Source organism: Falco biarmicus, chromosome 9, assembly GCF_023638135.1.
Source record: "Falco biarmicus isolate bFalBia1 chromosome 9, bFalBia1.pri, whole genome shotgun sequence".
Taxonomy (NCBI): domain Eukaryota; kingdom Metazoa; phylum Chordata; class Aves; order Falconiformes; family Falconidae; genus Falco; species Falco biarmicus.
The window spans coordinates 11,800,289-11,824,635 of record NC_079296.1 but is presented as its reverse complement, the minus strand read 5'-3'; the positions used below and the strand labels follow the sequence as shown (position 1 = coordinate 11,824,635).

Below are 24,347 nucleotides of genomic sequence, written 5' to 3'. Positions count from 1 at the left end.
CTGATCATGCTGATAAGGGGGGGAAAAAAGAGAATGGGGGGATGGAACTGCAAAACTAGATGACAAGACCTTGCACTGTTTCACATTTACACCTGGAAAATACTCTGATCTGGAATGTTAATATCTAATTGCAGATAAAAGTAGATGAGCAATTGCTGGAGAATTTCCCATTAAGATACTCAGATACTTAGAAATCGCTTCTTACTCGGGTTTTGATCTATTGTCGAGCAAGCTGAAAGCAGTTCACTTCAGGAGAAAGCAGGCTCCATTGTGTAAGATCCCTTTCCAGCAGCGACAGCCGGACTGGAGTTTTTAATAGAATAGGTTTTTCTTTTCTCTCTCACTTTCTCTCTGACACCCTCCCCCCACCTCCTTTTTTTTTTTAGAGCAAAGCTAACTTTTCAAAAACCAAACCTTCCTGAAGAACATCTGACCCTGATAAGATGGTTTAGCCTGGACAAGAAGGTTATATGGTTAAGCCCTCCTACAAGGGGAAAGAGACCTCAGAAGAGCAGGAGATTATCCAGGGCTATTGAGTGCCTGGTGCTCAAACCACCCCGATGAGACGGATGCTGTGACGGGCAAGTCGATCAAGAGCACAGATTTGAGTCTTGGTCCCTCACCTACCCCCAGAGACCCCCACAACTGAGTGTTCTGGAAAGGACAAGCTTATCAGTAAACTCAGGTTCAGAATGGGATGACCTTTAAATTTTAACCAGCTTTAGAGACTGGAGAAGGCATTTTCTGCCCAAACTTACCCAGATCCTCTTCCTTCTTTTCTCCTTTTTTCCTGTCCCTAGAGGTGAAGCCTGTATGACCACCTGTTCCTAAACCAAAAAGAGTCTCAGGCAAGGGTAAACCCAGTTGTTTTATAAACATGTCACCAGAGTAGTGGAAAGGGTTCAGCTGCAGACACGCTCCTACCTGCACAAAGGCGTTAATGTGGGCAGCCATGGCAGCCTCAGTCTACGGTAGAAGCAGGGAGCAGCATATCCCGTGGAGACCACAGGTGGGTCTCAGGGAAGAAGGATTTGATGTTTTTCCTCCCAAGTTTTTCCCCCTTGTCTAAACATAGATTTTCGCAGATCTGCTTTCACTGGTGGGAAAGTAAGCGTTGGGGTTTTTTTGGGGGGGAGGGGGGCGTTTGCTGATATTCTACTCTGATTTTATTTGGTTATGCTTCACTGGGGAAATGCTGAGGAAAAATAAAAGAATGGTGGTTTATCCCTTAATATCCTCATAGGATATTTTTGTGCCTGTCCCATTTCAGCTTATCATTACACTGGACAGCCAGAATGTGGGGGATTTCTGGTGGACTGAATCAAGAGGCACGTCGCTGCACCCTGGCACTAGGTGCCGTACATGACAGCCAGTACAGGAGGAGGTGAAAGGAGATGACCCTCCTCTTGGCAGCCCTTGAGGAGGACCCACCAGAAAGGAGGGATGTAGTGGGACCCTCAGCCAGTGCTGAAGGAAAAGCTGCACTGGGAAACCACAGGCTGAAGGGACCTTTGAAGGGTCCAAGCCCTGCTGAGAGCAGGTCTAACTGGGGTCAGGCAGCTCAGGGCTGATCCAATTGAGCTGTGAACAATTCCAGGATCGGAGCTTCATCCAAGCTCTTTTCAACTACCTTTGTTGTGAAAGTTTTTCTCATATCTAGTCGAAATTTCCCTTGTTGCTCCTTGTGCCTGATGCCAGTCATCATTTGCTGCAAGAAGAATCTGGCTCTGACAACACTGAAATTTAGGTGGGAGGAAGGGTCTAACTTGTGGAACTTGGTGCTACAAGACAACCATGGAGGGCAAGGACCCCCGAGGATTCAGAGAGTGATAGACAGATAATGGACATCCACAGATAAGCTGATAAAGAGCTTACAAGGGATATAATCCCTTCTGTTCCTGGTGATAAGCCAGCTGCTGACTGACACCGGCAAGGAGGAAAACCCTTCTGGGAAGATTATTCCAAACCGAGTGAATTTAAGTCATGGATACTTGCAGAACCGGTTGTGGCAATCTCAGTCATTAGTGGTTATCTCTGGAAACATCAGAAGATTGGAAAGGGACAAAAAATGCCTAACTTTTTTAAAAATATTGGGAACATGGGCAGAAATAGGGAACTACAGACCCACTGGTTTAACTTCAGTCCATGAAAAATCCTGACAGAAAGATGAGTATGTTATTTACAGGTGTCTAGGAGGTACCAAGGAGAAGAGTCTCAGTGGCCATGGATTTGTCAAGGACACTCTTCTTCTAACACCTCTGTGACAAACTGGAGAAATGAACTGAAAAAAATAAAAGGTTGAGATTCAGAAGGTGCAGCCGGAAAGTAATATGCCTAGGGATGATGGACTGCTCAGGTGAGATAGGCTTCAGTTCAGCAGAAAAAGATCTAAGGTTTATTTTGTTCCACTAAGTGAACATGACTCAGTGATATCAAGCTGGTACAAAAATGGCAAACGTCTTCCCAGGTTGTGTAAGAAGGCAGATGATGCAGGAGACGTACATTAATCCTAGGGATTGGTGACACCACAGCAGAGCTCCATGGGTTACCACGTGGGAGGGAAAAAATGGAAGAATGGGATAGAGATCAGGGGGAAGCAACAGGAAAGATGAGAGCTGGAAGAAATATTCACAAGGAAAAAAGTAGTCTAGAAAAGAAGGAAAGTGGAACATCAGCTTGGGTAACACAAAGCTGGCCTGTAAAGCCAGTTTGGGAGGGTGAAGTTCGTGGCAATTCCTTTTAGGCCTGGATCTTGGATGGGACTGAAAGTTTTAGCCATGTTCCGTACCTGGGAAGGGCAGCTCAGAGGAGACCTGAGAGAAAAGATTGCCAGACTTATCTGAGGATTGGTGGGTGGGTGTAAATAAAGCTTAGGACATACCCAGGCTCTGCGTCACTGGAAACTGCCCTGCATGGCCCCCAGCATCTGCTGCTGCACTGCAACAGGATAGCAGACAGGCTGGGAAAATGTTTAATTTAACGGGTTTTCTTTTGTTAAATGGCTCCTGCTGCCTATGTAGGCCCGATAGGAGGAGGCGGGACCTGGGAGGTGACACTGGTAGTCTGCTGGGGTGGGATAAGGAGTCCTCACCCTTGTCAGCATCCATGCTGCTGCTGGCTGCTTGATGGGGAGAATGGGGAGGTTTGAGTAGAGAAGAAAGAACCCATGCCCTTGGGTTCATCTGCTGCTTTTTGGGGTCTTGTTTCTTATTTTTAAGGATAGGGATCCTCCAGCACCACTCACGACTGCCATGTCTCCCTGCTTTTCTGCGTCAGGAGGTGAAGAGGCACAAGAGAAGGCACTCAACAGTCTGGCAGCCAGCCCAAAAGCAGCCTGTCCACCAGAGAGCGGCAGATAGCAGGGAAAGGTCCTGTGGGACCATCCCAAATGGACCCCCAAACTCTGGACAGAGAAGCCTTTGGCTGCAAGCAGTCTGCACAGAGCTAATCCATCCTGGAGGTCCTCTGTAATGAGTATCTGGAGGGCAATAACTATTTTTTTCCCCCTTTGCAGAATCACCGTTTGACAGAGAAATAGGAGCAGAAAGTAGCTGCTGGGAGATGGGCAGAAGCCCAGGAGAGGAGCAGAGAGAGGGCCCAGCCTTCCCCTGCTCCTCGGTCTGCTGGCAGGACCAGTGCCAGACAGCCCCGTGCTGCTTCCAAGAGCCAGGCAGCAGAAAGTGATTCATGTCAAGTGAGTGCGAAATGGTGTGCAGACAGTCAGCCTCCTATTGTCTGTGTCCTCGGACGCCTGCCAAGCCCCGGTGCCTTGGCCAAGGCAGGGGGAAGGAGTCCGGGCTGGTTGACATCTGCTCTGCTCAAGCTACAGCCGAGAAGGAGGCTACAGGGCAACGTGCTGCTCTCCTTCCCTCCCAGCCGTGGTTGTGCCAGGGATGTCAGCAAGCTCCTCCGTTCATCCTGAGAAGAAGCTCTGGCCTCCTGGTGACAATTGACCATCTCTGATCACCTGGCAGATTGCACCCGGCTTAAATCTTGACCAGAGCTGTCTGCACTCCACAGCAAAGCCCATCATGGGTGTTTGTAATCATCTCTGCTGCAGTGTGAAAGGCAGAAAGGAAAGGCTTTATGGCTTGTGGGGACCTCCTCTCATGCCACGAGGCTGGCGAGCATGAGGCGGACCTTGATCTCACCTTGGGGTACGGTGGAAACCTCTGGCAAGACCTGTAAAAGAAAAAAAAAGAAAAGTATGGAGGTTTCTACGTTAATTATGGGGTTATTAGCCATACTGACAAAAAAAAAAAAAAAAAAGGCTTATAGCACCATTCATGTATGCTATCCTAACATATGCTAAGTCATCAAAAACATGCCATTTTAAAAATATCCAGCATGCTTCTTGCAGTGAATATCAGCCCATGTTGTATACATGCTTTACCAAAGGAGACTTTCAGTCTCACTTAAAGAAATAAAGAAATCCAGGAAAGATTCTGCTTTCTGTCACCCAAGGGCAAGCCTCAGTATCAGAAGAGATAACATCCATGGCTATAAAACTCTGTGTATATTTATCCAGACTCTAAAGGCCATTTTTATAACTTCAGTCTTGGTTTACTTCTCAATACTCTTATCTTTTTTGCCATGTTTTGGAAAATATATAAGGTTTGGCTATTGGAACTTGCAGCTTTGTGCAAAATATTTAATCGAAGCCCATAATTGCAAGCTGTAAATGTAATACTAGTGACAGATTGTAAAGCCAGAAACCATTTGGTCAACACACAACAGCTAACAAGAGTGTTTCAGCAAAGACAAAAAAAAAACCCAAGAAAAAAACCAAAAAACATATAGGGCAATATCTTAGCACAGACATGAGTTTTATTGCAAGAAAACAAACCTTTCAGAAAATTTAGGAAAAAGAGGAATGTAGGAATGTGTTATCAGATCCATAAGGCATATGATAAAAATCAGGCTTCTTTTTATGTAGGAAAAAAAATCTACTTTAAATCAGGCAAAAGAAGTGATATATTATTCTTACTGAAAGTAATTTTGTCTATAAGCACTTTCAAGACTTCAAACAAAAACAAACCAGGGACTGGAAAACAGTCTCTGGAAGATGTTAGCTGCTCCTGTTCAACTCATGTTTCCTCTTGTTGCTGTAAAGCTTGGTTGATTCCTTAAACGTTTGAAATGACAAGCTTTTCGAGATGTGCAGTTGAAAGTATTGTGCATCTGTGTACAGACGTTCACAAAATAACCTCCCTGCTGCATTTGCTACATGACTGGTGAGATGCTTTATGTACAACACAGCAAGGTCAGATGATGCTGCAGTTGGTTACTGCTATAGCAGTAGCTGAAGCGTAGAGTATTTACATTAATTGCAGAATTAGTTAGCTGTCAAGAGGCACCTCACTAAATTTCTTGTTAAGAAAAAAGGACAATAAGTTCTTTAAATACTGCTCAAGTTTAAAGGCACTCTTTAAGAATTAATTAAATTAAGAAGACTATTTTGAGAGCTGGAAGACTTACATACATAAAAGTAAGATTGTTTGGACTTACTGGAAACAGAATTCTTGCCTCTATTAAACCTTGATGAAACCAAAAGAATGACTCAGAAAATTGACTGAATACAAGAACAACTCTTAAGATGCTCTGAGAATCTCCCACAGCAAGAACAAAGGCAATTAGAAGTGCACTGCATAGGCATTCAGCAGATTACATATTCATGAGCTGAAGACATTACCAGGTCCTTCCCCCAACACCAGCGAAGGGATGACAGCAGTCAGTTTTATATTGAATGTCATCTTAACCTTCCCACAAAGCAGCTGGGATCAGGTGGGGTCTGAAAACTCTGAACTGAGCTGAAAGCCACGTTTTGCCCTGCCCTTTGCTCTGCAGTCCCCGCAGGCTCGGTGTGCGAGCAAGACAAGAGCAGAGCGAAGCACGAGAAGGGGCAGCCGCAGCGTGGTCTCTGCCCAGCCATATTTCCACAGATGAGAGGAAGCCATAAAATACCCCTGCAAATTTTTATTTGCATTTTTGAGCTGATTTAAGGGGATATCAAAATAGTCTTACAATTCACAATACGGAGAGCTTTCACCGTAAACACCCAATTGGTTAGAAATGTTCTGTTGCAATTGAGAGACGGGTTAAATTTGTGCCATGGGGCAGGGCAGCGTGGTTTTATTCAGCTATAAGAATGTTGATATTCTTTGATATGCTTTTCTTAAGACGGATCTTGCTACGATTTCTTTTGAATAACTGACTTAAATATTTGCACTGGCTTCATAGGGTTTACTTAAGATTATTCATGTTTCTTATTACTAGCTGTTTAGATTATCCCTGATATACCAAAATAGGATTTACAAGACTCTCCCCATACATATAGAGAAGCCATGTCTGTGCCTTGTTTTTATCTACCATTAAAACAAGATTACAACTCATTTTAGAAAAAAGGTACTTAGATCCCCTCCAAGGGTAAATCTACTCCTGCCATATATAATCTCTGTTACAAAGTCTCCTGAGAGAGAAGTACAGAGGAGACTGTAACTGGAATAAGCATCATTTATTGCTTACGATCTCCTTCGGTTCAGTTTGCTTTTGATTTCTTTAGTGATAAAAGAGCCACAAGTCATTCACAAAAATTGTTGTATTTGTTCTTTATTGAGACATCTTTTGAGGGACGGGTGAACAGTGGCATCACACCTTTGCACTGCCACGAAAGGCAACGGTAAATATGGGGCACTCCTTGTGCAGCTTGCTTTTAGCTTGCGGCAGCTCCTGAGGCCAAGCCCAGTGACTGGAGATGTCATCTCCAGTCCCAACCAGCTGGAAACATCCCTTCCTCCTGCACCTGGGAGAAGGGGATACTGAGCATCTGCAGCTTAAAAACCTTCCCCTGTTGCTGGGATGAATGCCAAGAAGTAACACTGCCTGTCACGTGGTGGGACCCCCAAACTCAGAGGACAGAGCTATCCCAGAGCCCCAGCACTAGCCACAAAGCCACAGCAGACCCTTCCAAAGCCTGGCCATGCCCCGATTGGACCTTGGGAACAATTAGTCTCCTTCTTCACTGGAGACTGAATTAAGGAAATCCTCTGCCAAGGAGACACAGGTGTCCTCTCCGGTGGTGTCAGGGCCAGGAGCACTAACAGGCTATAACAGCCTGAGCAGCCCCACCTGCCCCCAGCCATCACGAGCAGTATTTAAGCCCAAGCCCAGTGCCTGCCTTTTTCTTGGGCTGTGTGTGGGGTTGCCTTTGGTTTTTTCATGGTCAGGTTGCTCCTCTGTGTCCTGCCCCACCAACTGACTTTCTCGATGGATAGTGGACCTGCCTCCCTGATGCTATGGGTTCTCAGCAGCTGGCCCCACTGCCCGGCTCAGGTGTAGTGGGGTGGGCTGGGGGCTGTGAAAGTCCCTTGGTTCCTGGCTTTGAAGGGGACACCAGCCCTCACGGCACCTGGGTGTGGGAGCCAGAAGTGCCACCTGCCTCTCCTGTCATTGACCAGAGCACCTTGGAGGGCTCACAGGCAGCATTGCTGTGACCTCCAGATGCACGAGAAGGCTCACCCCAGTGCCACAAGCTCTCAGCAGGTTGGCTATGTGACCTCTCAGCCATGCTTATCCTCTACCATGCCATGGGGTCTATCAGGAGGCACCGGCTCACCTTGCTTTCTAAGGTGCATGGAGCAGGAGAACGCTCGGTCCCAGAAGAGCAGTTTTGCAACCTGTTGGCTTGCAGCAACAGCTGTGAAAGTGATCGCTGTATGTTTTGGTTTTTTTACATAAGTGCTTGAAGGGGTTTAGAGGACAAAGTTGTCTGCAAACCCAGTGCTTACACTTGCTGCAAGACCCTGCTTGTACATCACTGTTTTCCTCTCCCCTTGCTTGTCTGTGGCTCAGACGCTCCTGCTGGTAGTGGCTGATGGAGCTGATCCCTGCAGAAAGCTGCTGCTCCAGCACCACGGAGCCTCTGCCCCTGCTTCCACCAAAAAGGACCATATATACCCTGGCTGAGCCACGAGCATCTCTGTACAGCTGCCAGCCAGAGCAGGAGCGAGGCAGGAGGAGCCTGCAGCTCCGTGCTGCAAAGGTCGTGCAAACATTCCCTTCGGTGTGCAGGGGCACTGCTTGTGACCGAGCAAGCGGGTGCACTGGGACAGGGGCTGCCGTTTACATGGTGCTCATAGATTAAACCCGGTGCTAAGGGCTATTCCACGCGGCACGGGATAAGCAGTGGGTGAATTGCACGGATCTGAGCCACCAGCTTGCGTAGCTCCTCAGATTTCTAAAAGATGCCAACAGAGGGCATCCGCTGCCAGACACCAGCCTGCAAAATCCCTGCTGCAGCCCCTGTGCCTGCCTTCAGATCCAGAACATCTCCGGCTTTTTAACCCTCTCCCACTTAGGCTCAGGTTAAGCTTTGTCAGAGGTTCTAAGCAGATGGGCTTCAATGGGCGTGTTCACTTTCCTTTAAAGAAAGGACGAGGAGTGGGGTGGAACGACAATCCATAGCTGCAGTATCTTGGTCAAAGCAAGACTTTGTTAATCAGTGTTGAAGGGCTGCACACAGCCTGGCAGAGCAACAGCCAGGTTCAAAGTGAAGGTGGATGCTCGGTTGTCCTGTGCAGCTGTAAACAACATCAGAAGTGCTGCTATGCTGGTGTTGGAGAGCAGGAGATTTCGTGACAAATGTCCTGGCTTTGGTGGATTTAAATAGTCAGTTTTATTTATAGGTGTTTATTCCTGGTGTTTAATCTCCTTGTTTCATGTATCTTGTGGACAGCCAAAAAGAAATTGAACTTCTAAAGCCTGCTGCTCCCTCTGGTAAATATATATTGATGTTTGCGCTGTGGAGCAGGCTCACACTGAGCACGTTGTCGCTCTTGTTTTGCTAAGACCTCACACCAAAACATCTGAGATGTTCAAAGGCCAGGAAGCCTGGCTGATGGCAAGCTTGTGAATCCCGTTTTGACTGGGGCAGAAAAGGTCCCAAGGCAAGGGCTTGTGTGAGGGTTAGGGGTGGAAGAAGTCTTATCAGAGGCTTCCCCGCTGCACATAAAACCAGCAGAAGGTTAATAGGTGCAGGAGTTGGGGTATTGTGCTTCTAAGTGGCCTAGGAACAAGAGTCAGTCTGAGCTGGGTGAGGGCTTAGGTGTAAAGGAATGATTCCAAGTGATAGTTCTTAGTGGAATTAAGGATAGGACACACACCAGATATTCTGCTCCCCTTAGTCATGTATTTCTTTGGATCAGCCTGGATGGAACGTGACCCCTTTCAGATCCAGCTGGACCTCAGCAGTGATGGGGCTGGCGATTGCTGGGCTCCCAGAAGCATATTCTGTTCCAGGGGTTTTCAGCTGCTTTGCACACAATATGGGGCAAACACCTAAAAAATCAGGATAGCTGCTAGACCTGGGTAGGATAGTCACCTGTGCTTAGAAAAGGCCTGTCTCTGTTTCATGAAGCTAAAGTTGATCTAAGCTGTGCCATGTCTAGCCTGGCCCAGTAGTATCTGTTCTGGGTCTGGTTTAACTCTTGGTGTGGAAACATATACCTTTTACCTTCACCTTTCAAAAAGTGCATACATTTTCAATGGTACAGCTTGAAATACACGAACATAATGTTTTTCAAAAAGATGTTTGTTTGCTCTGATATTTAGCCAGGGTTTCCCAACAGGCCACCAAAAAAGTGCTCTGCACACGTAGGTCATCTCTACTTTATATTATACATTGAATAAGGGCCAGAAACCTACAGCCAAAATTGATTTATGGACTGCCATAGAGATTTAAGAAATTTATGATTTGATTAATCCATCCCATATATCTTTTTCTTTATTACCGGTAATTCATGCTATATATCATAGCTTTCTGAGCAGTAATTTGGCTGCCTGATGCATGCCAATGTTTCCTAAGGGTTAAAGTCTATGGTGCACTAACCAGACAATAAACTGTTGTGATCTGCTGGTTAAATATGTATTCAGCAGTACTGGAATCTGACTTACCTAATAGATTTGTTCTGGTTTACCAAATGGGAATGTATTTAGGACATATTGTATGTGCAGAATAACAGTACTGGGGTGGGATGTGGCTGGAAAAAATCTTTGCAAAACACACTGATGTGCCAGGGTGACCAAAGCTTGTAGAAAATGAACAGGTGCCTGCAGTGCTCTTAAAAAATATGTGCTGAGCATAGCTATAGATGGGATGACCAGTTCTTACGCAGGGGGACTGCCTGGTGACAGCCTTCACTAGCAGGGTGAGGAGCCTTGGCATGGCGTTGGCTGCGGAGACCTGGTCCCTGCTGGCAGTCTTTGTTTTCACTCGGAGGGAGGTGGGGGTTTGGCATAGGGCAGGAAAAGCAAATCAAGTAATTAACTCAATGAGGGAATAAAAAATAACATATGTCAAATTGAATGAGGATGTGACCTGAGACTGTAGATGCTTCTGCTGCTGGTAAACATGTTTCCTGTTTTTTTCTGTAACACTATTGACATTTTAAAATGATCAGAATATTTCAGAGCACATTTAACAAGACAGAAGTACTGGATTTCAATACTGTCAACTCCAGAAAGCAGAAGGCGGGTCCTAAATTACCCTCAAAATCATAACAATTTAAAAAGTGGAGTAGTTTCTAATTTGTTTCTGGTTTTCAGCTACTCCAGGTCACCCGGCTCTCCTCCTCCCCTGGGAGCAGGCCTTTGAGAAGGAGGAGGAGAGGGGTGATTCTGGTTGCACTGGGGGGAGCAGCCAGCACGCACCTGACAGCCCTGGAGCACATTCCCTGTGCTGGATGCAGGTGTGTGAGCTTCCCCTGCCTGGCCCTGCCGTGGCTGCCTGGGGGAGACCCCTCTCCCCAGCCCCTGCAGTCCTTGCTCTCTGCTGATGGGGAGTGGGGATGCCAATTAGCAGGAGCCCCAGTTTCATTTTGCAATGAGGGCTCCTGCCTGTCAGGGACTGGGGAGAGTTGGGCGTGCTTTCACCCAGCAGCCTTTAATAATGCCTCAGCTCTGTTAAGCTGCCCACAATTTCAGCCAGCCACCTCCTTCAGAAAAGCCCTGCATCTTCATTACCTTCCCCTCGAGCCATCTGGTCCCTCAACCTGACCTTTTTTAAAAAGATTGCTTAAAAAACTGGAGCAGTCCCTGAACAGAAGACCCTGTGTGTCGTGTTTAAGCCCAGAGCAAATTTTTATGTCCAAGCTGTAAAACCTTGAAAATAAAGATTTATAATTGAGATTCTGGCTGAAACAGAGTGAACAGAGATGGTCTAATTAAATTCTGTGGTGGATATAATTAACCCATTTATTCATTTATTACCCTTTATGCAGCGAATGCAGGCTACACCATCGCCATTTGTTTACGAAGAGCCTGTTACCTGGCTGCTTGGCTTGGGCTGTGCAGCAGCCAGGCCCATCGTGATGCTCCGGGGAAACTGGTGGTTCTGTACAAGCAGGTCTGATCTGACAGGCGCATTTTCAGAAGCCAGCTTGGCTCTTGAATGCGTCAGCTGAGAAGGAGCAGGGTGGAAAGTGAAGAGACCCTGTGTTCTGCTTTGGCTCTTGAAAGGTGACTTGGTGTGGTGGCTTGGGAGAAAAGGGTTCGGGGATGCTAGAGCAGCGTGGCTCTCTGGTGTTGCACACACCTGGTACTGTGTTACTAAATTCTCACTGTGCACTATCGAAAGCTGCTGTAATATCCACACTGATGTGTGGATTTCTGCTGTCTCTCCTTCACAGTTCAGTGTGGAAATGGCACTTGCAAACCCGTAACACAGACAACTACTCACGCATCCTTTGGGAGAGCCTCATCTGACTAAAAGCCCGTCTGGGTTTTCCAGAATGGAGCTGTTTCTTTGCAGCAAAGACTCATTTTGCCTCACTTTCTTGCAGCCATCATGAGATAAAAAAACAATGAAACAACCAGAGATTATTTTTCATAAAAGTTTAATTGGGCACTGTCCCCTTCCTGTGCCTGTGTGAGCAAACATTGGTGAGCATGTAGAGCTTGAACACGGAGTGAAAACCATATGCTTGAGAAGCAAGAAGTGCAGGGGAAATCCTTTGCTCACTGGCATCTATCTGGGCAGACAGATCTGCTGCAGATGCACTGTCTGCAGTTTAGCCTCTGCGTCCCTCAGCCCACCCATCTCTGAAGCAGTGAAAGACAATACCTCTCGCTTCTCCTTCCCCTCCCTTTGGTGCTCCTTAATATTTCATGCATCAAAGAAGTTTCACTTGTAATGCAAAAGCTGATTAATTAAGTAGAGTGCAAGAGTTACATGCATTTAAGGTTTCTTTCATCTTGGGAAGAAGAGGAGCCACGCTGGAGGCTGTTACTGCTCATGAAGGGCAGGCAGTGATGGAGTGGCTGCACAGTACTGAAGGAGGGGAAGGGACAGCCTCATTCCCTGGGCTTTGGCTCAAGCAACTGCCTGCTTTCCAGTTGTCCCTGGGTTCTCCTTAAGAGCACTGGCTAGCTAGGCTGGCCCATGCCTCCCTCTAGCAATGTCTGGGGAGGGGGCTTGTGGCAAGGCACCTGCCTGGCTCCAGCTGCCTGAGTAAGGGCTCGCCTTCAGGTGTGCAAGGTCCCTTTGCAGTGTGGCTTTGGTCCTGAATGTGCCTAGCACGCTGCTGACACCATACACAAGCAACATCTGGCTAAAACCCCAGGGCGCTCCAGGCTGAGTTATCAAGTGGGAGGTAGTGCAGGATGATACCACTCAAGGGGGGGAAAACTAGAAAATGCCCTGATGCCATAGCGACAGGTGCCTGACCACAACCATCCCACCTGGTTAAGTCAAGGCTGTTATTTGTAATGTAACCGTTTAGTCTGTACCTCAACGCAAGATGCTTAACAGCCTTTTTTAGCTGTACAAATTCTGCAGCCCCTTGTTACTGCTCCAGGGCCTTCTAAACTGAGCCCAGCAGCGTTTTCCCAGTGCACAGCACGGTTTCATGGCTATCCGGTGAAAGGCAGGAACCAGCTACTTGTATTTGAGAAGGGAGGAGGAAATTCAGCTGCTCCTGGCTGTAAAAGCAGGGAAGCTAAAGCTAGCAGAGCGTCCCTCAGGGTGCTTATCTGCAAGTGGTCAGGAAGCTCCTAGTTTGATGCTGTTTCAGAAAGACAACATCTCCTGCAGCTTTGTGCACAGTGAGGGGTCTGTTGGCTCACTATTAACCTAGAAGCAAGAATGTCACCTATGGAATTGCAAAGGGCACTTTCTGCATCCCCTCGCTCGCTCTCCCAGGAGGCATTTTTCTGAATTGCTGACCCAGCCTGTCTCTTGGTTTGCTTGTGAGAGCTGACAAAAGCACAGCTTGAGCCATGTGGTTGTGGACCACAGTCAGATACCATATGGCTGTGGACCAGCATTCGTACACTGCAGCTTAGAAACAAAATTAATTTTGTGGTGTTTCCTTCAGAATATATAAAAAAACCCTTTTCACTTCTTTAGTGGAGTTATTAATGCTGATGTGACTCTTGCAGGGTGAAATATAAGCCTCTGATTACATCATAGCTCTATGACTTACTTTCTCTTCCACTTGCTAGCAGGAGGATTTGTGATACACATTACAGACATAAATTGTTCTCTATATTGTAAATACATAGTGCATTTTAATGATTGCTGCTGTATGTACATCTCTTTGGTAATGGGACCAATTGAAAACCACTTCAGAAAGCCGCTATTGATATCTTTGCAATAACCTCCTTCTCTGTGCCAGCCGATAAAAGATGCATTAGTTCTGGGTGTCCAGAAAGGCAGTTCACAGGACTGAAAGTCGAAGGATGCTTCATCTGTGACCCTTTAAATGAGAATGACTCTTTATTTTTTTTCCCTTCCCTTCCCATCCTTTTTAAACTTAGATAGTATAGACATTTTAAGCGTTTCCCAGCAAAACATCTGCACAAAGTTCCCTACAGAGGCACAAAACCACGGGTTTTCCCAAACCCCACTTGGGGTATAGTCACACAGGAAAAAGTGACCCTGGGGCTGAGCTTCTCTGCTTGGGAATAAAAAATAGAAGAGTTCTCAAAGTTCCTGCTAAAAAAATCCACTCAGGTGAAAATTGGGTATGAGTGTAGGCAGATGCAGACATAAGGTAGACATAGCCAAGGCTCCCGGTTCGCATGGCACACAACATATGTTCTCTCTGCTTCTAGAGGCTGCTCCACCTGATAACAGCCCACTATCAATAGCAGAGAAACTCCCAGCTCATGCCGAGAATGTCTGTGCTTTTTGTACTGAAAACCCCACACTTGGGATTTACTGCTACAATTCCTGCAGCTCTCCGTATCTCTTTTTATCTATTATGGTAACAACTACTTATTTTCTTGAGTTTCTGTATGTAAGAGGGCATACAAACCTCAAGGGTAGAAAATAGAAGGGATTTGCCCCCAAAACCGCACAGTCAGCAGCCAAGGTGAGAACGGAGCTGGTGTCTCCTGACAACCCGTCAGATCCCCCCATCACGCCCTACCCAGATGGGTCTTGTCAATTTAATGCATTTTCACTTCTTAGATGATTTCCATTTTCATCCTGGAGTTTTTGCTAGGAATGGCAGTTTTTACTGCTTCCTTGGCCCTGATGCTATTGAAATTGATGGTCAGGCAGTCGCTGACTTCCCTGAGGAAAGGCTGGATCCATGAAGCATAAGAAAAAGATATTAAAAATGGGCCTCATTTAGAAATAGAAATCTGGGTTATGCAATTGGCTTGAAAATCCACAGTTTGTATGGACTTAAAGTATCCCAAATTTATCAAGTTTAAGCAAACTTCTCTAAGTGTTCCTAGAATACTTTGCTAGTGAGCAAAACTTTCTTAGTGTGATGTGCTTCACTTTGTCCCTGCCGTTTAACGGTGCTTGGGGAGGGTAATAGAAACCTGTTACCTCAGTTGTAAACCAGGACTATGTGTTTCCCTTTGGGAAGATTATTGGTGGTTTTCAAATGGTGAAACTTTGTGTTTAGCCTAATTCTTTGGAACTAAAACGCAGGTGGAATCCTTTTCTTCCCAAAATGAGAACAAAGATTTGCATCAGGAAGGATCCAGGCTAAACTGAATGAACCCATTGAAAGGCAGCAGTCTGCAGAACATTCCCATTTATCTTTGTGTCCACGTTTGTACAGGAGGCATTGCAAAAATCTCAGCGTGCTTCTCGGGAGACAGTTAGCAGTACTCTGTGGATACAGACAGCAAGGCAAAATAGGGTTGAATGATGTATGGAGAGCTGCTCAGTTCTCTGGGTGGGGGCGCAGACAAGACAACCCCTCAAGGTCCCTCACAGCTCTTTTCTGGTATCTCAGGGTTTGCCCAGGGTCAGACAGTCAGTAGCACAACAGGCATTTGAACTTACGTCTCCTGATCGTTGGGTTTTCAGCTCTAAACCCTGAAAAAAATTCACCTCGATGCTCGGTGGCATATGCTAGATCAGAGAACATCTGGATACACTTAAAACATGTGTCCTCCGTGCCAATCCAGCCGGATCCATGGGCAAAACTAAAGAAGAAACCCCTGCAGCCCAAAGCAGGCTGCCCAGAGCTGTGACAGCAGAAGGTATCTCTGGATCCCATTCCCACCCCAAGGACAACCCCTTGCCAAAATCCTCTGGTACTCGACAGCAGAAAGAAGCCTCTGCTTCTGACACACACACACAGCAAGGGGCTACCGGGAGAGTACATAACAGGGATGGGGCCTTAAACAGAAATAGATATTTTTCAGGATTTCCAGTTCTAAAAAAACCATGAAAAATGTACTTCACTTTTCAGACATACTGCCTACTATGCAGATTTGCTTCTTTGCTCTTTTTGCCTAGGAGAGTTTTCAAAACTATGAAAAAGTTATCAGCACACACACTGCTAATGCCTGGAAATTAGTACACGTACTGACAACAGCCTAAGGCAGTCCAAAAATCTGTCCTTTCCCTATTTAAAAAAAAAACAACAAACAAACCCAAGAAACAAAAAAGCAAAAGAGAAAAAGGAGGGGAAAGAAAGGAGAAAAAACTTCTACCATCACAGTTTTCCTAACCGACAGCTGACATTTAGGATTGCATTTTTGCTTGACTTTTTTTTTTTTTTTTTCCCCAGCGTGCCTGGAAATTTCATCCCTCCCAGTTAGGCAGAGCTGGGGTCCCACATTAAACATTTTGTAACTAGTTGCCTGTTTGCGGGTGAGCCCTTTTTGCTTTCTCTCTGTTCCTGTAGTTGGAGACAGGCAGCGTACTCACGCCAACACTTGGGGTGGGGGCTGCAGGTTGTTCAGGCTGTGAGCTGGAGCTGTGGCCACTCCAGGAGCGGGGGCTCATGCTGTTTGTTTGCTGAGTTTTGCGCTCTTTGCCATCATTGTGGTTTTAACGTTTGATGACCTAGGTATCTCAGAAGGCTGTTTTACCTCAATAGGCATGTGATGAATTGATCTTAATTAGCTTGTGGAAATAATATAAGCCTGAGCATTAAGTGTGCTTTGTTAGGGTTTTGACATCTTCTTTTATATGTACATCTACAAATAAAATCAGGTAGATTAGCAGTCACTAGGAAATTGTTGTGAGTCACTGACTCATAACTACCGTAGGCTGCCTCTCCTCGTCTCCGTTAGTCATGCTGCCTGTGGGCAGGGGTTCACGCGGCTCTGGGGCTAACCATGTCCATTTTGCCTGTACGAACAGGGTTTCCCTCCAAAACTAATACCAGCTACCTGCTGGAAGAGCCAGTTGGCTCTGTCGCGGCTCAAGGCAGAGCGTGAGCCAAAACCACGGCCGAGGAGCTCACCTGGTTTGTCCTTAAGCCCTCAGGTGGCACCGGCCACCCGTGTGACAGATGGGTGTAGGGACCTGTGATCAGACCCCAGCATCATTTATCCCTCTGGCTCCCATTTAAACACTGGCTGTTAAAGGAGAGGTCAAAAATCTTCCCTGTAAGTCCCTGGTTTGTCTCCTCCAGGCTCGTCAGTGCAAGCTGTCTTGGCGTGCCCTGGGCACCTTCTGGAAGCGTAATAACTACCCAGAGCTCATGGGCACATCTTGCTGTGCTGCTGCACCGGGCAAGTGCCTGAGGGAAGGGGGGGGGGCTGCGGGTGTGAGGCAGGCAGCCAGATGGGGCCAGAGGTGGGAGGGAGAGCCAGGTTTTGCGAGGAAGAAGAGGCCATGTGCCACGGGCAGCAAGCTGGGTTTGTGAGAAGGAAGAGAGGATGCTTGCAGGGCAGCAAGCCGGGTATTGTGAGGAAGAGGAGGCGATGCTCCCAAGGCAGCAGTCTGGGTTTTTGAGGAGGAAGAGGAGGCTATGCTTCTGGTGCAGTGAGCCAGGTTTTGTGAGGAAGAAAAGGCCATGTGCCCAGCGCAGCAAGCTGGATTTTGTGAGAAGGGAGAGGGGATGCTCGCAGGGCAGCAGTCTGGGTTTCAGGAGGAAGAGGAGGCAATTCTCCTGGCGCAGAGAGCCAGGTTTTGTGAGGAAGAAGAGGCTATGTGCCCAGGGCAGCAACCTGGATTTTGTGAGGAAGAGGAGGCGATGCTCCTGGGGCAGCAGTCTGGGTTTGTGAGGAGGAAGAGGTGATGCTCCCTGGGCAGCAGCCCAGGTTTCTGAGGAAGAGGAGGCGATGCTCCTGGCGCAGCGAGCCAGGTTTTGTGAGGAAGAAGAGGCCACGTGCCCAGGGCAGCAGCCCGGGCTCCCTGAGGAAGAGGAGGCGACGCTCCCGAGGCAGAGAGCCCGGTTTGGCGAGGAAGAGGAGGCGAGGCGCCCGGGGCAGCGGGAGGGTGCGGGCCGGGGCCCGGTGCGCAGCCGGTCAGGCCGCCGCGGGGAGCGGCGGGACTCGGTGCCGGGGCGGGGGCGGGCGCTCCCCCGCGAGCAGCGGCGGGTCCGGCGGCGCGGCGGGTCCCCGGAACGGGGCGGGGGGCTGCGGGGCGGGGCGAGAGGCGGGGCCGGGCGGCGGCGGCGGCGGCGGGCTGGGGCGGCTCAGTGCGCCCGGCTCCGCTCGCCTCCCCGCGCCGCGGCTCTCCTGCGCCTGGCTCCGGCCCGGCATGGCCGCTCCGCCGCGCCGCCGCCTCGCCGCCGCGCCGCCCCCGCCGCTGCTGCTGCTGCTGCTGCTGCTGCCGCCGCCGCCGGTGATGCTGGGCGGCGGGCCCGGCGCGGCGGCGTCGCGGGAGACCCCCGGTCCCTGCCGAGTGAAGACGGTGACGGTGTCCACGCTGCCGGTGCTCCGGGAGAACGATATCAGCTGGAGCGGAGCCCCGCCGCCCGCCGCCGCCGCCGACTCCCGCTTGCTGCTCTTCGTCCGCAGCGAGCTGCCCGGCCGCGTCGCCGTGCAGGACGACCTGGACAACACCGAGCTGCCCTTCTTCACCCTCGGTAGGCACCACTGCCCCTGTCCCCGGGGCCCGCCGCCCCCGGGGCCCCCCGCCCCGCCGCCGCGCTGCCCCGGGGCGCGGAGCATCCCGCTGCGGACGGGCGGCCCCGGGCTCTCCCCGCTGCGCCGGGGTTTCTGCTCAGCCTCCCCTCGCCGTGGGCTGCTGGGTTGTGTTTTGGAGCTCTCTAACCCTGCCCTTGCTGCACCCTGGTGGCTTTTTTTGTTTGTTTGTTTGTTTGTTTATATATGTATTTATTTTTTCTGCTGGGGAGGGATTTTTTAGCAGGGCCTGAGGGTTGCTCCCTCTTGGAAGCCCTGGGAGTAGAGCAGCTCCACTCAGGCTATAAAGTGATGGGTGCTGCCTCTTGTGCTCCGACTTGAACGCTTAGCCCTGGAGGAGGTACCGCCGAGCCTGGGAGAACAGGAGAGGCTGCTTTTCTAGCCAGAGCCTGATTTTATAAATGCTTCGTCTTAATTCCCGAAGCTCGCTCTTGCTTCACGCACAACTCCAGCGCCTGGGTCTGTGGCAGCCGCCTGCAGACTTTGCTCCTGTCTCAGCTTCTGTGGGGAGGGGGATGGGACTAGAAATAATTCTGTTGTCGTACTTCTTGATGCCGGATCCTGCTGGCTCAGTTGGGGTGCCCGAGCCGTCTCTTGTCACTTTTATCTTTTTCTGTGCCTTAACCATCCTGGGCATCTTCCACGGGAACTGTTCGGAATGCCGCACGAACAGCGCGGTGTTTACTCTGCCGGGTCACCCAAGGTTTTTTGTTGATCTCTTCTTGATCCACTAGCTTTCTGCTTTTTGGTGCCTGAACGGAGGTTAATTTGAGTACCTGCTTAACGTCGGGTCCGAGATACTGCTTGACACCCACCTCTGGTTGTGGCTTCCAGTGCATCGCCCTGCATGCATCTGGCGTGCTGAGGTGTGCCCGCCGCAGGCTGGCTGGGGCACCCACCGCAAGTCCCTTCCCCTGGCCTGTGGAAGCGACTGCCTTGTGCTGGGTGCTATGTGCCGGGGTAGGAAAATGCCTGGCTGTGCCTCCCGGTCCTGTCCTTTTACCTTCTGTGAAGCGTTCTTGTAGCAAGTGCCCGTAATGGATAAGTTGATGGTACTTCTTGAGCCTCTTGGGTTCTGGCTTTGCAGTGTGGCTTCCTTAGACACGGTTGGTCACTTGCAAAAATCCCAAACAAACCAGGTACTCTATTTCAAGTAATAAAAGGGGAAAATCAAAGCTTTGATTTAGTAGGAATGACATTTACCTTACAGTGATTAAAAGTAACAAGAAGTTTCATGGTTCACAGAGTTGAATTTTCAGATTAGAGTACACTTTCTTCAGGGACCAGGTGTGAACTGCGCACTGATCTAAATATATTGGAAAGCAAAGAAACCCCTCTGTGTATAGCTTAGGTAATAGCTCAATTTGGAGGAGAGGAATTTGTCTTGATAGATCAGAGACATGATCTCGTATAGCAAATCCTATTTCTGTGAGTAACTGCCAGTAAAAAGACCATGTCTTGATCTAAAAAATTCTCTTTTGCTTGCCTGGGATATTGGTTATGCATGACTGTTGAATATGTAGCATGTCTTGTGCAAAACTCTGGGGTTTTCTGCTGCCCCTTCATAGACAAAAGACCCCGAAACATCCCCTCCTGTTTCCCTGAACCCACAGGCGTCAGGCAGATTGGAAGATAAATGGAAGCTTTGCCCATGGTGGGATAGCTTCATCACAGTCCTGAAATTAATCAGCACGTTGCCTCCAGAGAAGGTAAAACACTTGTCCTTTCCCAAGGTCTAGCTCGTGAATTGCTGTGGATGCTCTGATATTTCAAATTTGTTGCATTTCATCCCATCTCCTGGTGTGGCAACTGAGTCTTGCTCACAGTTAACTCTTTTCTGGGCGAGTGCTGTGTAGAGGATTTCTGCTGGCAGGAAGTAAGGCTGGAGTTTTCTGTGGTGGTTTTCCCCCCCTGCATCCTTTTCTAAGTTCATTCGTCGCTGGGAACCTGAGAGCTGCTGCCGCCTGGTAATGGGCTCTTGGAGGTGAAAATCACGTTACATGTAGGAGGTCAGTGGGATGGCTTCGGGGTGACTTGGGGGCAGGGAGTGATTTGAACGCTGGCTTCTGTTTGCCAAAATCTTATCACTAGGTGATTTCTGATGTTTATATGTATTTATGCACGTTCCCGAAAACCTTTAGTTGCTTTCTGGGCCTGAGCTCAGGAAGGCACATAAAGAGCTGATGTCCTGCTGATTGCAAATGTGTTGAGGGCTCCTAGATGTCTGAGAGCAAGCTGATGTTGCTAGCAGAGACCGCTTTCTGGCTTTGTGGCGTAAGGAGGGGTTAGGAAGACCTCTTAAAGCACACCTCAGGACAGCCACCCTGGCTGGCAGTCTGGAGGGATTTTTGAAACTATAAAAAAAAAAAAAAAAAAAGCAAAGCATAAAGCAGGCAGAGCTGACTCCTGGTGCTTATACTATGGACTGTGAATTAAAAAAAGTTGAGAATAAATTGAGGCTACACCATTCTGCAGGGCTGAAAAGTCATTCCAGGCCAGGAAGCACAAAATAAAACCTTACCTGTGTTTAAGTAGGCAGTCTGTAGTCCTGGGCCTGCTCAGCAACTCCCAGTGTAATATGTCTTCTGGCGCTGGAGTGGTTCCTGTGCCTCTCTTGTGCTAAAGGAGGGTGGGGGAACTGTAGCTAAAGGCTCGCAGATGCCAGAGCCTTGTTTGCAGCAGTGTGAAACTTAGAATCATAGAATAATTTAGGTTTTAAGATCGAGCCCAACTGCAAACCTAACACTGCCAAGTCCACCACTAACCCATGCCCCGAGCGCCACAGCTTCTGCTGGTTCTTTTTTAAGGGCAGACCAAGTTAAAATAGGCTGAGGGGATAGATGCTCTGAGTTGGTGGCTGGTACAGAGCATGTGCAGTGCTCCGTGTCCCTTTTCTTTAAGGGATTCCTCCTTCTAGGGAGGAAGCAACTTTTTCTGTTCCCTGGCAATACGACATCTAATTAATTTAAGCATAAGTAAGTATAAGTGCATAAAGTGAGAGCTTGCAGGGTTGCACCCCTGCCTGCAGGGAAGCCTGGTCTGCAGGAGCTGCTGCATGACAGACGGGAGAGAGCAGCGCTAGGAAATCCCTGTGCAGACGACCCCTGGCCCACGGCGTGCTTGCAGCAGCAGCAGCAGCAGCAGCAGCGGGCTCATCCGCGCCGTCCGTGGGTCGCGAGTGGCGCGCGGGAGCCCGCTAGGGGGTGGTGGGAGCCCGGAGATGCTCCGCCAGCAGCACCGGCTCTGCCGGCAGCCCCGGCACCGGGCACACGCAGCGCGCACGCACGCAGCCCGGGGACATGCAGTGGGCACATACATGGCCCAGGCACACGCAGAACACACGCACACGGCCCGGGCACACGCAGCACATGCAGCCCGTGTGCACATGGCCCCGGCACACACAGCGGGCATGCACACGGCCTGGGCACATAGGGCCTAGGCACGTGCACATGCCCTGGACACATGCACACAGCCTGGAACATGCACACAGCCCAGATGTGCACACGGCCTGGGCACGTGCAGCCCACATATGCACACGGTCCAGACACATACAACCTAGACGTGCACACAGCCCAGGTGTGCACAGGGCCCAGGCACATAGGGCCCAGATGTGCACACGGCCCAGGCACGTATAGCCCATGTGCACACGGCCCAGGCATGTGCACACGGCCCAGGCACGTGCACACGGCCCAGGCACATGCAGCCCACGTGCACACGGCCCAGGCATGTGCACACGGCCCAGGCATGTGCACACAGCCCAGGCACATACAGCCCACGTGCACACGGCCCAGGCACGTGCACACGGCCCAGGCACATGCAGCCCACGTGCACACGGCCCAGGCACGTGCACACGGCCCAGGCACATGCAGCCCACGTGCACACGGCCCAGGCACGTGCACACGGCCCAGGCACATGCAGCCCACGTGCACACGGCCCAGGCACGTGCACACGGCCCAGGCACATGCAGCCCACGTGCACACGGCCCAGGCATGTGCACACGGCCCAGGCATGTGCACACAGCCCAGGCACATACAGCCCACGTGCACACGGCCCAGGCACGTGCACACGGCCCAGGCACATGCAGCCCACGTGCACACGGCCCAGGCACGTGCACACGGCCCAGGCACATGCAGCCCACGTGCACACGGCCCAGGCACGTGCACACGGCCCAGGCACATGCAGCCCACGTGCACACGGCCCAGGCACGTGCACACGGCCCAGGCACATGCAGCCCACGTGCACACGGCCCAGGCACGTGCACACAGCCCAGGCATGTGCACATGGCCCAGGCACATACAGCCCACATGCACACGGCCCAGATGTGCACGCGGCCCAGGCACGTGCACGCAGCCCAGATGTGCACACGGCCCAGGCACGTGCAGCCCACATATGCACATACAGCCCAGACGTGCACACGGCCCAGATGTGCACATGGCCCAGGCACATGCAGCCCACATGCACATGGCCCGCATGCAGCCCCCTGCGAGCAGGTGGGTGGCCAGCAGGGAGTGGGTTCTTCATCTCCCAACTGAGGCAGGAAACTTTGCTTCTGCGTCGCATCCTTCCCGGGTTGTGGCAGGGGCCTGCTGCTGAACGGTATGCTCAGCGGCCCTTCAGCCGGCTCTCTCAGTTTCTGTATTTCCTGCGCCTCGGTTTATTTTTTTCTCTCTTGCGTTGGAGACCAGGAGGACGTTTCGCCCCCTACCACCCAGTTACATTACTATAAAATTACCCATCAAAGCGCAGCGGTGGCAGGAAATGACAAATGTAACTTTGCCACCAGTGCATATGAATTGCTGTGCATCTCCTGCCCTGAAAAAGCATCCTGCCCTTTCCTTAACCTTGGATACAACTGATGCTTTGCGGTATCCCCCCTCCCCTGCCCCCCCCCCTTCCCCTTTAATTCTTCTAGTGTTACGCTGGCGAATGGTGCAGCCTATCATTGACTTTATTCTTGTACAATGAGGTCTCTCTAAGGTATGTATCTTGATTTAGTCAGCAGCCATGTGTTCTGTACAATAGCTGCTCCATGAGCAGCGTTGCCTGCTTTAAGTGCAATTCAGGGAATGAAGGCAGTTAGCTTCCGAGCTAATTTAGATGAGCTCTGTCTATGTGTGAGCAGATATATATAGAGGAGAGAGAAGGAAAGAGGCAGACAAATTTTCACCACTGCTCTTACCCGGTAGTGGCTTACGTAAGAACAGTTTACTATACACTTCTCATAAATGGCTTTAATGGATGCTGTTTAACAGGCATCTGCAGTGCTACGAGGTGCTTTGTTTTGGTGGGTGGCAGAAAGGGTGCTTGTGCATCCACGTTGCCAGTGTTCCACCGTGGCTCTTGCGTGTGGCTGCTCATTATCCCCCACTTCTTGAAGCTGTGCAGCTCCTCCATCTCCTCAGCAGTTCGGCGCTGCTTCTTTTATCTTCTTTCTTAACTTTTCCTGAAGCCATCTTGTAACTCAAACTTCTCCTCTTTACGGTAAGAATGCATTGAAATAAGGGAGAGCGCTTGAGCAGGGGATTGCCACCCTTGCTTTTGTCAGCGGGGTGGAGAAGCTGGAGGGTTACCTAGGGAGCGTGGCTGCCACTGATGCCTTTTGATGCCACTGTTTGGAAGCACCATTCGTTGCTTTGAGTTGGCCCGTGAGATGCAGCAGCAGCAGGCGGGTAGCAGAGAGAGCCTGTGCCTGGCGTGAGACTCCACTCATCAGGGCACAGCATCTAAAAACTGGGTTGTCTCTGCAGAGAGCCAACAGCAAAGTTTGCTTTCAACACTTCCCTTTGCTGTTAACTGCCTCCTGGTAGACTTGACAAGCTGCACTGCATATCTGGCCAGAGGTCGGGTGAAATCAAGTGTTGGTATTTTTTTTTATTTTGTTTATTTTTCTTTGTCTGGCTCTTCCCAAGGTTTAAAGTATCACATCTCCCACCAGGCAAGTGGAGGGAGCCAAAAAGCCTCATTGAGGCTCTACAGTGAAGGTAAGATGTGTCAGTGGGCTC

The 24,347-nt window shown here is 49.7% G+C and overlaps 1 protein-coding gene across 1 annotated transcript in view; it reads left to right on the top strand.

Moving 5' to 3' along the window:
* The first annotated feature begins 17,867 nt into the window (after positions 1-17,867).
* Positions 17,868-24,347, top strand: part of ASTN2 (astrotactin 2) — a 354,268-nt gene continuing 347,788 nt past the window's right edge. Inside the window, exon 1 of the mRNA XM_056352114.1 lies at positions 17,868-18,287. Within this exon, the coding sequence (XP_056208089.1) occupies positions 17,960-18,287 (328 nt within the window). The 5' untranslated portion in view covers positions 17,868-17,959. The remainder of the gene's footprint in view (positions 18,288-24,347) is intronic.